Here is a 14324-nt window from a genome sequence, read left to right on the forward strand (position 1 = left end):
TAAAAAGTATCAAAGAAAAGCAGAAATTGCACGGCTATTTGTATAAGTAAGCCAGCGACACACTTGTCTATATATATATCGACCGTATAAGCGAATTGAATTACCGCATAGCGCGCCTCCATTCAAAAGGTGGATAGCAAAATGACGATGTCGTCAGCTAGCAACTTCCGGTTCGCGGGTTAGCGCTTCTGTTGCTTCGTTCAGCCTTGTCAGCAGTTTCTACAGTGCGATTTCCCGCTGTTCGCGAAGAAAACACGCTTCAGCAGCGTGATTATGGTTGGCTGCTCGGCATTAGGGTGCGCGAACTCTTCCGTGAAAGGAAAAAAAAAAGTGTTTAGTTTTCCATGGAATGACGCGCACAAACGTAAATGGGCAGTTGCCGTCAAACGAGCGACCGTGAACGGCGAGCTGTGGGTATCGAACGTAGGAGCCAGAATATGTGAAGATCATTTCGCCACAGGCAAGTGTTTTGGCGAATAACTTCGTCTACTAACGTTCTAGTAACAATCAGTTAAATACACACAGGTGCACCCAGCAAGGATCCTCAGCACATTGATTATGTGCTGTCTTCATTCCGGCACAAAGAAAAGGCAACTGAGGCTGCACGAAAAAGGGAGGAGAGGTAACGTCAAAATAATTCGTGCACTTTTGAGGTACTTAAATCAGTGCTTTCTCTGACGACATGCGTCTCTTGACAAAAAACGGGAGACTGCGAAGGCAGAGCAGCCGACGACATGGCGCGCGCTGGGCACCGCGCTGCAGACAAAACAGCGGACGAAGCGATCGACTGTACCGTTTGTTATGGGAAGCGTTACCAACAGCCACTTATTAGGTTGACTTACCACTTATTAAAAACTACTTCTAAGCTAACGAACGTTTATATGCACTCGACAAACGTTTGCGCTTGATAAGCGTTATATGACTATTTGACGCGACACAAACACGTTAGGGCATGAAATGCCTGCCACATAAAAATACACGAGTCTAGCATGCGCGCGACAGCGACAAGCGACGCGATGGAGATGGCTGTCGCGTTCACTCGTCGCCTACAAGTCGTATACGGCATGCGAGCGACGAGACGAGCGACGACTTTGAGCGATGTCTCCCCGGTGTTGCCGGTATGAAGGCAGCAAATACTCGCCGAAACTGGCGTTACGCGTGCTTTATTAATTTAAGTTTATGTGTTTTAGTGTAAAGAGTAGCATAAATATTTCTAAAGCTCTTGCACTACGTTATTATCCTTACACGTATCAAAATCTAGTCGTTTGCTCGTTCCGTGCGACAATCGGTAGCACTTGACTGATGTATATCCAGTTCCGACTACGCGCTTTGGCTAGTCGCTCATTCATAGCACTTCCGAGCGACGAGTTCTAGATTTCCAGAACCGAGCGATCGAGCGACAAGAACAAGCGATCTGTTCGCGCGACGGCCCGTTTCGTCGCTCGAAGCCGTCGCTCGTCGCCGTCGCGCACAATATCGCTCTCATGCGGTTTGGGCTTAAGGGCGCCAACATAAGTACGAATGAGCGATAGCTCACACCTACGTTTTCTAACTGCCCAGCGGTGCTTATATCGTGGTCTTTCACCAAAGTTCCGCAGTATATTATAAAAGACCAAGCGCGTGAAACATGGGCATGAAGTGACGGCGGCATAGACGGCGTCGTGGTATCGAACCGGAAGTTGTAGCAGAATACGCCGTACCCCTCAATCCCTTGCGACAACCGAGATTTTGCTATCCACCTAATGGTCGACGCTCTTCAAAGACTGAAGTGACTCATGTTGCCCGCTTGAAGCACTTTACCTCTCGAGATGCTGTTTGACTTGCACGGTGGGCTTCGTCTGCGCGGGGGGATGTGTTACAAGCGTGAAAGCCTTGTATTATTTAGGTACGTGCCATAAGCTGTAGTGGGACACGGGGTAAGAGGGCGCGGAAGAAAAGGACGTTTGCCTAACGATCACGGAACCCAGGCAGGCGCTCAAGACCGTCGGTTACGTTGTGTCCTAATAAACCCGCTCTTATCAGAATAACCCGTAACTATATATATATATATATATATATATATATATATATATATATATATATATATATATATATATATATATATATATAGTCCGGGAGCGATGTCCTGCGATGTGCATGTCTGCCGTCTACCATAGGCCACTGGTTCGAGACTGCTTCCTTTGACGCGTGAGAAGTAAAAAAAAAAAAAAAAATTCTGGGGTTTTACATGCCAAAACCACGATATGATTATGAGGCACGCCGTAGTGGGGGGTCGACTGCGGATTTATTTTGACCGCCTGGCGTTCCTTAACGTGCACTCAATGCACGGGTGTTTTTGCATTTCGCCTTCATTTAGCTAAATGCGGCCGCCGCAGCCGGTATTCAATCCCGCAACCTCGAGCTTAGCAGCGCAACACCAAAACCACTACGCCACCACGGCGGGTCGATCATTGCCACGCATGCTTCCCACTATGCCAGCGGCTTTCACTGCTCCCTTTTATCGATGACTTCGCGCCTTACTCGAGGCAAGCCTCAGCAGCCGCCAAGATACAAAGCGACTGCGTACTTTATAGCCCCACATGATCTGTCACTCACTCACCGCAGCTGTCTTCGCACACGCCCGCTGCTCAACACCACTACCGTATCTCTAGACGACTGTGATTGGAGCTGTAACATGTTCGCTTATATCCTGGTATTACATAAATATGCGAATACCGCATTCAATACATTCGCTCCCACAGCGTTCCTACTAGTACGGCGCTTTAGAGAAAGGCCTGAGGTACCTTCACCTTGCTGTTTAAACCATTGAAAGGACAGTAGTGCCACGGAAGTCTGACATCATCTTTCGGTCGCTCCAGCGGTATCGGCGAAATGGACCACCTCCGGACTACTAGGCGTGTGTGCCTTGGTCTTGGAACAGCGGCTACGTGCCGCATAGGTGATTGCATATGCCACGTAAAAAGGATTTGAAGCAAGACATTCTTGGCACCTTTTAGATAGAGCCTGTACATGCCCAAAAACATCGTATAATTTGCAAGTGTTCAGTGCATGAGCCCATTTAAAAACCTTTCCCTTTTCATTGTCATACTTCCTTTTGTTTTCCTTATGAGTATGGAAACAAAGCAGACTCCCTATAAATTGCACTCGATTTACGTACAAAAAATATGAACTACAATGATAATTAGGGAAGCGAATGCGTACACGCTTTAGCAGTGAGATTTCTCTAATCATCAGGGGCCGAATTCACAAAGCTTTTCTTTCGTAAGTGCTCCCTGCCATTGGCCGGCCGCCTTCGATAATGATATGTCCAGCGCCAGGATTGGCTGAAAATTTCTCTTACGAACAATTCAAGCGTAAGAAGGTTTTGTGAATTCGGGCCCAGGATCCAAAAAATACAAATCTCCGAGAAGGTCGCGTAGCATGAGGATTGTAGAAGGAGAGGTCAGCCCTCTGCAGTCATTGCCGTGACGTGTGTTTTCCTATGCGGAATATATTGCTGCGACTAGCGAATGTAACCATAGTAGTACAATATATTACATCGGTTCAATAGGCTTTCTCAAATAACCCATTGAACCAATATAGTACATTGTAACATTAGGCTACATTCGCTAGCCGTAGCGATATATTTCTGATTGAGAAGAAAGCAACAACAACAGAATAACGACGCAGCCATTAGTGACGTAATGAACGAAGCTGAGGAAAACTTTTTTACATTAAAGAAGGAAAAAAAAAAAACGCAGTGCTTGACTAGTTAATGCATATTCTTAGGCAGCAGTGTGGAGCATAAAACTGTCTGCTCAATGGATTTAGAAAAGGCCAGCACTTATATTGCGCCCTTTGCTTTTGAAGCTTTCATCTGTTGTGCACCCTACTGCTCCTTGGCGAGCTAACGCCTTAAAAAAAAAGAAAAAAAAAGAGAAAAAAAAAACCTATAACGTGAGAGAAAATACCAGCACACACGACTCAACACTGCACAGCGGTAAGCTAGTTCGGTATTTTGCATTCAAATGACAAGTATTAGCGGTTCTGTTGAAACGCAGCATAGGCTAATAAACTTTTAAAAATAATATCTATATACCCATATATTCGGAGTTTCACAAATCTGCGTTCCTCACGCGTAGGTTAAGCAAGGTCATTTCTAAGGCAGTTGATTGCAGGAACAGTGAAATTCTTAGCCTTTTATGCGCACTTTCGCATCATTCGAACGGGCAATCACGAAGCCAATGTGACCTAGATTGACAATACAATATGACAAATAAACAGATCAGACCAAAGCGAAGTGCGTATTCTCCAAGCAAGCAGAAGCACGCAGACAAAAAAAGAAGGAAAAAAACAAAAAAACAAATGCGGCCTATAGTGCATCGGCCATACGTCGGAGTACGCACAGGTGCTGCGTCTTGGGCCGGAACGCCAGTGCGGCGATGGTGTCGTACGGGCCGTGCGTGAGCCACATGCGCCGCTTGTCCTGGAAGGCAGCCAGGTGCCGGAAGTTGCCGTGGTGCGCGTCCTGCACGGGCAGCCGAAGGAAGAAGGCGGGGCCCCCTGGCAGCGGGGGAGTCACGAGCGGCGGCTCGCTGAGCTCGATCCAACCGCCCGAGGCCGTCTCGACGGCCTGCCTGCAACGACGCACAACAGTGACGACCTCTCCACTTCGACGACCCTGGCCACGCGGAAGGTCGGCCCTTATACTCGCTAACCACATCAAACAAGGGAGCAGAGCGACATGGTACGGAGCCAAGGCCGTCGAGCTTGGAAGCGATTAATGAGCTTTAAAAGACGCTATATATTGCCCAAGAAAGAAGACTGACGAGCTCTTACAATGGGAGACGGCTTCTTTCCGGAGTTATGCCGTTCGATATGTATGAAAGAACGTTTCTGTAGTAGCGCAGAGTAACCACGAGTGCAAGCGGTGCCGACACGTGGCTGTGCGCGATTAACTCTTGCGGTGTCGCTTCTCCTCTTTCCTCTACTGCATTTTGTTTTATTTTAATTTCTTTCGCACGTCTGCTTAGTCCTGTATTGTGGTCGGCCCGCGGCTGCTCTCGGTGTTGCCCGCATTGCCTGCGTTTGGCACGCAATTTAAATGATTGCTTGTACACTGCACAGGAGAGCTAAACGTAAAGAAGCGCATTCTACAGTGCTCTAACGTTAAATGCCCATCATGACAATGATGACAACGCGTTTGCTTAGCTGTTCGGTACAATACAAGCAAATTATTGTCGTAACTAGCCAGACAGAAAGTGCCAAGCATTGTTTCAACGTAAAAGCAGAAGGCGGTGCGCGCATTTAGTTTCTCATCTGCATCTCTCTGCAGAAGGCAACGTAAACGCAAGTACGTGCATATGCAAATAGTTTTACGTGCTTTTAGGCGCCCAGCTTTTTTGGAGAGAAGGTATTGGGAAGGGCACCCGAACCTTTCACAAAGAGCTGACCACACTTTAGAGGGTAAAAGGGATGTGGAGGGGGGCACATACCTAATTTTCACCCCCGACCTTCATCACCCCCCCCCCCCCCCTCTTTTCTGGTTGAGCTGAAACAACGAGTTAGTTCTTACTTGGAGCAGTGCCAGGCCGAGGCGGCCTCCCGGCACACCGACACCAGCGTCCAGTTCTGCGCCCGCGACAAGAAGTTAACGAGCAACGCCTTTTCGTCCAGGAACGCCACCATTGTCACGTAGTACCTGCACGGAAAGCACGTTTTCGCCGCTGTCAGCGCCAAATTAATAAATTTGTAATGCTAAGGTGCTGCTGTGTAATGCTTTTCAAGTAAAACTTTCTCGGAATCTTCAGTCACGAATCCAAAATCATGGTGAGAAACTAGAGAAACTTTTCTGAAGACAAATAACTTCTGTGATAGTATGTAACTCCGTAGCGAGACTGTACAAGCTCCTGTAATGCGGATAGTTAGGTAACATACAAGTTCTAGCTGAAACAAGAAAAAAAATGTTACGGAGGAATAGCAGCAAGGCAACGCTATCGGCGACGGCATCAAGTGAAAGACAGACTCATCTGTCGCAAGGCGCAAAGCTGACGACGGGAGGAAGACAGTTTCAACGACACTGTAAGTAGACCGAACGTGTCTTGACGTGCAGTGAAAACAAGATTACAGCTATAATGTGAGTGACAATAAAGGGACAATTTGCACCGCTAGAGAAACCAAACATTTAAAAATTTTTAACACAGTCTGCTATCAAAGAAAAATTTCTGTTTTTCTTTTTTTTTCTTTTTGGGAGCCCCACAACACCTTTTGAGGTAGTCGAGAACGCTGCGGTCCACCGTAACTAAGTCAGCGAGCCACCAATATCTTGACGTACACGTGCTCATTGCAGAAAATAAGCTTTACTGGCAAGTGCCAACAAAATTACTGCTTATGTCGCTGTATAAGCAGCGCACCAGACTCTGGTGGAGGTCGTTGGGATACAAAGGCAGACAAACCTATGCATACTACTAAAAAACCTACAAATCAACGTTTCCTCCGTGACCCCTACAAAACTTACGTGGCTTTGCCGCGTAACACTAATGTCTAACAGAAAAGCCAGCTTGTCGTTTAAGTTCTCACGCGAGTTTCTTGCACTTCATCATTTGTCTCGACTAAAATGAATTTATCGCTATCTTAGAGACCTTCACTTAAACATCTTTAACCACAGTCTTATTTCTCGTGTCACAAGTGTGAAAGGCAATGTGTTCACACAGATGAGGTTAACGTAAGTTCATCCGTAGCTACTCCTCTTCGGCCGGCGTGTTTTTACGGCGGCATGGATAAATTATCTGACAGTCAGTGGAGGGATTAACAATATAACACCTAAAATTTCGTCTCAGAATTTTGGAACTACGACAGACCAGCCATAAATGCAAAAACATGGTACTCGCGGTTTGATTTATCTGAAGGTAAAAAAAGGAGACAAGCAAAATAAGGTAATCAAGGCATGATCTAAGAGAAAATTGCAATTTATATAAATAAGCTTTAAAATGTTAAACAGCGCCGCACGTAAAAACGGCAGCAGATGTGGAACATCATGTAAAACCGAATGACTCATTTGAAACCTGTGGGCTAAATATATTATGCAAAATCATGTATACTTGTCAGCAGCTTTGCGGAAGCGGCCAAGGCATTGTCATCGATTCAAATAAGTATCACAAAGTTAGGTTCTGCAGAAAGATAAAAACATATTTTAGTACGCTGGAGCTAAGCCTATTTTTGCTAAGTTATTGCAATTACGAATCGCAAGTTTTGTAGGCGCCAACGCTAGTTACTGAAGGAACCCTCAATATCGAAAAAAAAATAAGGAACCACTTAGTATAATGTATTGCATGGTTGCTTTTCAGCAGCATGTACTACTCTGGTACGTGCGCCATCTTTCACACTTGTGCTAGGCAACGCGACAAGTATATAAATAAATAGTTTTGATGACTATCGCATGACTATCCAAGACTAAAAGCAGCATCAAAACTATTATAGAATAAGCGGTCCGCATCTATTTGGTAGTATTCATTATCATCATAACTTTAACATCTTCATCATAACAAAAACGTTAATACTTATCAACAGTAGGGTCCACCCATAGGGCTAGTTGCTAGTGTAACACTTCCGGAAGCGCTAAGAGGCAACGTAAAATGGCGCTGCTAACATAATAAAAGAAAAAAAAAGATAGAAGGAAGCATATAGGACAAGTCTACGATCATTCCTGTACGCAGCATCGTAGAAGCAAAAGTTCAGCACGCGAGAGCGAACGTTGGAAGGATGAAAACGAGCGCTTGTCTTCGTCTTTGCATCCTTCTGTCATCCGTGTTGAGGTTGCACTTTTTTTTTTCATGATATGCCGAAATCACATGGTCCCCAATCCGTCCTTTTACGCCGTTCGGTTTTGTTACGCGCGCCGTTTTATTTTCTCTTTTGGAGATTCAAGTTAAGACTTAATCCGTCAACGCTAATTAATATGCATTTATTAGTTTCCTAAAGTATACCTACAGATGCACATCGAGCACATACACGCTTTACTTTAAAGGCGGACTCTTAAAGCGCAAAGGCTGCAAAACATCAAAGTAACCAAGTTCACAGCGCTCGAGGCGTCAGAATACAACGCGGCTTCTTCGGTGTCCCTATTGCCAACGCTGCAGGCGTGCGTTCATTTCTGCGAATTTCTAAAGAAGTATACGAGGCCTGCGAGCTCTACATTGCCGTATATCTATAGCGCGGAGTCTGCTAGCATTCGTCTCCTCATACGGGAACGGGCCATTCCAGAAATTCCATTTTGCTGTGTTGTCCGCAGCGCGGTGATGCTTAAACACAAGCTCTTGCGAGCATGTGGAAGTGCGCAGAAAACACTTCCACTGCTTGCGAATATGGCCGTCCGTTTATCAGAAGCGCGAGCGCCCAATAAAAAAATAAAGCAACGACACCGTGCCCCCTCATATCGTTCCAAAATATCGCTTCGTGGCGTGATTATAGCAAGTTTTATGGCCGCAAGCGCGCAGTTGAAAACTTACGTGACATCGAAACGCGCTAAACAGAAATTTCAGCCACCGCATTAATCATAATGCGCTTGAATGAGGGCAGAAATAATAACCAAGTGTGTAGAAAGCCCTACTTTTCGGTATTATTTCTTTTCTTGCGGGCCGCACACGTTCCAGGCTGCACACGAAAGAACTCCATGGACCTTGGCCCATAACTCTCTCCGTAACTTTACGGCCTTCCATATTAAAGTCCCGCTATTCTGACGGCCTTGCACAACCATTTAGCGAGAGAAGCTTTCTCTCAACCGAAACAACTTACATTACAAAAGTGCTTGAATGAACGCATGTGTATTAAGTATTTCATCATGCCGTATTTCAAGTGAACGCAACTTTTACTTAACCTTGATGCAGTCAATGGAGAGTAAGAACTTCTTCTATCTTACATTGAGCGTCTCCAAGCGAGTATATTGCGTATATAGTAACCTTGAATTTGAAAGAAAGAATAACAAGAAAGAAACAAAAAAAAAGAAAGAAAACAATGAAATCGAGCTAAGCAGAAATACGGTGAAAGAGGAAGACAGCAAATACATTGGAAGTTGAAGGTCGCGAAACAAGGCTCTCTTTCGGTCAACTGGCCATCCATCGAATGAGGCTATCGACTGAGATAAGGAAGAACGACTCGAGGAAAAGAAGAAACACGATGGGACAAACGTTAGCCTTCAACTGCGTTGTTTGATTCGCGCTGAATGTCGCTGTCCAGACCAGCACGGCGTCAAGCTAGATGGTGTTGCACATGAAACGCACACTAAGGCGTCATTTTCACGTGCGCTCCTTCGCCTTTGCGCGTGTTTTTCAAATCGCATGCTTAGCGCACTTATTAAGAGGTTCTTTATTATTCTGCCCTTTGCTATTGTTCACGCCACGCTTCTTAGGTATAGGATCATTCCTCTACAAACGAGCGCCGCCGATCATGGCAGACGGTAGTGTCGACTTCACTGATAAGCTTCAGTAAGCTGCGTTGTTAGGGGGCTTCGGCACCTGCCGAGGCGTCGTTAGTCAAGAGTGCCCTGAACAATTTCCAGACTACGTCCGCGTGTGGCACATTTGGCACGCAGGGAAACTGCGCTTCACTTGGACGTTTTCGCCCCGCTGGGCTCTCTCGCTTGAGGGCAGTTAACAGCAATCTCGACCTACGGAATAAAGTCTTATTTTGGGCTAGTTCATTGCTCGCGATGAAACAACGTCGAGAACACGGAAACAACAAAACACGCGATCCACACAAGCGCTACGTGTGCCGCGCCTTTAGGTTCGTGCTACCTGCGCTATTATCTCGCGGATAATTGAACGGAAGCATGAACGGTCGTATAATGTAAACACAAACTGTGGCCAGAGGCTAGTTCATACGAATCTATAAATGCGTAGAAACAAAAAATTACGAGATATACTAACTTAAATAAAAAAAGAAATAATAGCTCGTTTGTGTTGCAGTCTCGCTACGGCTAAATCTTTCAAGGCTGCAGCTGCGACAAATTTAGTGAAGTGACAAGTCCGTGTTCTGCTAAACATGTTGGAAGAGAAAGAAGAGACCTCTGTGTTCTAGGGCGATAAAGAACAAGGATGTTTTCTCACTCTCAATCTACTGTGGAATGGTTAAGACTATCGTAGTAAGTACAGCAGTAAGCTGCGCGAGCCAGGACGAACGCGGCTAGAGTTTTTGTTTTCCTTGCTGCAGCAGCTCGGAGTAATTGTGAATTCCCTGTTTATTTTAATTTAGTATAAATAGGTATACTTTGCTTTTCAATTTTTCACTAAAGTTGAACGTGCTTATGCCCGAAAGGCTGTTCAGAAGCTGTATGCAGAGTGTGAACTCGTGTAATGCAGTCCGGACGCATCTGTATAGTGGCGTGTAGATAAAATGCTTGGTGCATTGAGAAACAACGCAATTATTTCAATATAAACGCATAACAAAGCAATCAGATGGCACGAGAATGAGTGAACAATATCACTCGACAGCATCGCAAATAGAAAAAAAATTGTACCGTTGCATGACGCATTTACCGCCAGCCGCAGTTGTGACACCAGGTTACCTCTAGAATAGGGCATTTTGACGACAAACAACATCTAAAAAACCAACGTCGAATCGGCGCTCACACGCCTCCAACGTCTCCGACTTCATCGTCATCGCTATTGTTCCTGTTTTATACCGTGCAAGAGTCTGGCTGTTGGAGCAGAATAGGGAAAACAGAAACGCTCAAATCTTCGAACATGCAAGAAGGTGAGAAAGAAGCATTAAGCAAAGAGAAAGCAAGATGCGTGATATTGGCAGGCCCACGAGAGCAAATACTATGGCCAGTGGCCGCTGCCCACTGTCGGCTCTCCCTGCCTGTCAATTACTACTTCACACAACAAAGCAAGCAGGGTTCAGCGAAACCGACGGATGGCATATTGGGCGCTTGCAAGTATACAGTTGGTCGTTTCTATGTATCACTAATATGCACCCACTGAACACCGGCGCGGAGAGACTCACTCGCTGGTCTTGTCGAGCAGCTCCTGCGGCGGCTGCACGGGCTTGGCAGCCTCAGCCCCGCCGTGCGTGACGGCGACCACGTGCAGCTCAACCTCCGGGTTGGTGGATCCCGCTTTCGGGTAGCGCAGTGGCAACAGTGCCGGGTACTGCCCCTCGTACAGTGGAAGCATCATGGCGCTAACGGCGCTGTCGTTGAAGGTGGCGTAGCAGAGGCGGCTTCCGCCGGGCGACCACCAGAGCGCACCGCTCGAGCCCAGAACCTCCTCCTCGTAGAGCCAGTCGGCCACGCCATTGAACACGACACCAGGCGAGCCCGTGTCCGTGAGCCGCACGGGGGACGAGTCGCCCACGCTCGGGATCAGGTACAGGTCGTTCTCGAACACGTACGTCTGGCCACGGGAAGGGAAGAGGAAGAATGCAGAGCTTAACAGCTGTTTTTTTTCCGGCTGGGGCGCTCGCCGAACATGACGGCTGCCTCGTGACGACGGGACGATCGCCGAGGCCAAGGCCAATAAATGACCGCACTTACGGAAGAGAACTTCAGTGAATTCGCGACCGAGACCATAGCCCGTATTCACGGTACTTGTCTCACGTAAGCACTGTCTGCCATTGCCCATCACGGCCATCATGTTGTCGTTATCACGCTGGTCGATATCGTGATTGCAAGCGCTCCTGCGTTAGAGAAGTTTCCTGAACGCGGGACCAGGACTTGTATTCAGGAAACTTCTCTTACTGCATTCACCGTGCTTACTACAACCAGTGAACAGGGGGAGCGTCAGAGAGGAACAGACTGGTGATGCTGACGAAATATATTACAGCCCCCCACCCCCTCTCCCCCTAGGTCGCGGAACTAGATGGCTTCGGATTTCTTCAATATTTACTGAATAACCACGTGAATTTAGTATAACTATTCGCGAAGAAAACAGATACACACACAAAAAAAAAAACAACGAAAAAAGAAAACAACAAAACGCGTCGACTAATTGTGACAGCGAGCGAAGCAACGCATTCAGTACAATGGGTAACAGTGCTTACGAACAAAATAAGGATATTAGACACAAGTTGCTCAGGGAGGTCAAACTAAAGCCTATTGTTTCAGATGACTATACCCATTGGATAACGGATAACAAATGCGCTAACTCATTACTGCTCTACCTGCATCACACAGGGCTGCATGCATTTTTTATGCCAATTTTGTTAATTTATTTACTATATAGGCGTTGCGGCAAACACCCCGAATCCAAAAAGAAAAGAAATAGGGCCCGCTTTCTCGAAGTATACTTACTATACGCTAGAATGGTTTCCAGGAACAGCCACCCACGTACATTTCGCAAACACACTATTATCGAGGATGACCGCCTGCGACAGTCTTCAGGAAAGTAAAGATTCGTAAATTCGGGCCCAAGGCTGCTATTAAAAAACAGTTTGCACTATAAAGCAGCTGGAAAAACGGACACCAGCTAATCGCGATAGCGAATATATATATATATATATATATATATATATATATATATATATATATATATATATATATGGCAATTACGGCCGGCTTCTTTAGGAACGGGCCTAGAAACATCCCAGATATGGTCCAGAATCGAAACACGCCCAATAATGTCTACTGGACGTTGCATTAATTTATCCCTATTTTGTCACAAGCTTCTCGTCCCTAGTTTAGCACGACAGTTAAGGACATATATTGCAAGTAGACAGAGAAAAAGAAATAACAAGGAAAAGTTGGGATCTGTCTGTACGCACCAGCTGGTTTCCAGTTTGGCCCCAGGCAGCATATTGTAGTTCTTCCTGGTTCGAGCTGTGCTTCAGCGGAAACACCTCTCTGAAGAACACGAGAAAACAAGGAAATTGCGGCCAATAAGTTAAAGCCCACTGAGATGGTATTTAGATGAAGGCGATACACGATAAGGGTCGTGTGATTGCGACTGCATGCACAGTAAACACCCATAGGCGGTCTATATCAATCCGTAATAATCCATTCACACCGTCCGCTGTAGCTCACAAGTGGGGTGTAGGGATGCGGGGGGAGCGTGAGATCAATCACTAAATTACTGGTTGCCAGAGCATGCAGCTTAATTATCTGTACACCTTTACTATTGGGATATTTCCTTGTGAAAAAAAAAAGGCGTACAAATACGAGTATAAAAAATCGCCAAAAGCTGCTACCAGTATGCGCGCGCAATTTTCGGTTTCAACCAAGCTATAGATGCTTTGTTAAACTAAAGAAAACGCGGTGTAGCATTTGTATCTAACAGATTGTGACATCAAGGCTATTCATTCATCTTACAGAAGTTTATCTAACCATCGCAGAGTGTCTAAAGTGCACAATGTGAATCTCGAACGCTATGAGATAGCGATCCTTCTTTCATTGCACTGTGCATTCCAGTTAAATGTGATTACCAAAGTGAGATATCTGCGTAATTAAGCATAGTCATCATGCTGGCGGGTGTTCTTGATAATAAAAAAATATTTTTGCAACAAGACTATGAAGAACAATAAACTGGGTGAGTTGGCACTGGTTTATGTTTTAAGGGTAGCGCTATAACTACCTATTAGATACTTTAGATCTTTGATGATAACGAGGTAGTGCGGCGGTTTTTCTTTTCTTTTTTTTTTCACTTCGCGGCTATCGTAGTGCACACTACGCCAATCATGTTTGCTGTTTTTTTTTCTTCTTTTTGACGTTTTGTTACTGTTATAGTGACTCGTGCGACTAGCGCGTAACATATATAAACGTCTTTATAATAAAACTCTCACACTTGAAAGTCAACACTTTGTCCATCGTATTGTGCATTTATTTCGTTCCGTGTCAGGTATAGCGCTACCATTAATACATGAACAGAACTAAGGTTAACTTAAACCCGAAATAAAGTCTTCCAAGCGGCACACTATATAAATCCAGCAGGACATCTTTCCTGTTGTGAGCCCAGATGTAATATCTTTCTTTTTTTTTTCTTTTTGCTAGACGGCTCACCACTTTCCGGCAGATACTCAGTAGGGTGCATGTCAGTCGTTTTCGCAACGTTCGCCAGTGTCTGCAGTTGGCAGATGTTATGATGAGTTGCAGGTGTTACAGCGAAATATTATTGGTATGCAGCTGATGCAGCTACTGGCCGCGTAATGAATATATAGCACATATTTGACCTCTATCGCTCATGTCCACGCTTGTTAAAAAAAAAAAAGTGTTTCTGAGTTCCTCTATAGAGTACGAAATTTGTTAAACTGCTTCAAAGTCAGTGGGAGAATAATAACCATTTGATCGGAGTGTCGACATTCTTTGTCGGGTTCCCTTTCGAATCTTAGCAGCATGTATTTGACCTCAGGATCCGCTT

At 45.5% G+C, this 14324-nt stretch overlaps 1 protein-coding gene across 13 annotated transcripts in view; it reads right to left on the reverse strand.

Annotated features, from left to right (window-relative positions):
- Nucleotides 1-14324, reverse strand: part of LOC119434721 (prolyl endopeptidase FAP) — a 394283-nt gene that overhangs the window by 19168 nt on the left and 360791 nt on the right. For all 13 annotated transcript variants that reach the window (XM_037701822.2, XM_049672222.1, XM_049672223.1 and 10 more), the window contains 4 exons: nucleotides 12736-12814; nucleotides 10981-11369; nucleotides 5555-5680; nucleotides 4386-4616 (listed from right to left, as the gene is read on the reverse strand). In XM_037701822.2, coding sequence (XP_037557750.1) covers nucleotides 4386-4616; nucleotides 5555-5680; nucleotides 10981-11369; nucleotides 12736-12814 — 825 coding nt within the window. The remainder of the gene's footprint in view (nucleotides 1-4385; nucleotides 4617-5554; nucleotides 5681-10980; nucleotides 11370-12735; nucleotides 12815-14324) is intronic.

Source organism: Dermacentor silvarum, chromosome 1 (genome assembly GCF_013339745.2).
Source record: "Dermacentor silvarum isolate Dsil-2018 chromosome 1, BIME_Dsil_1.4, whole genome shotgun sequence".
In the NCBI taxonomy this organism is placed as follows: Eukaryota; Metazoa; Arthropoda; class Arachnida; order Ixodida; family Ixodidae; genus Dermacentor; species Dermacentor silvarum.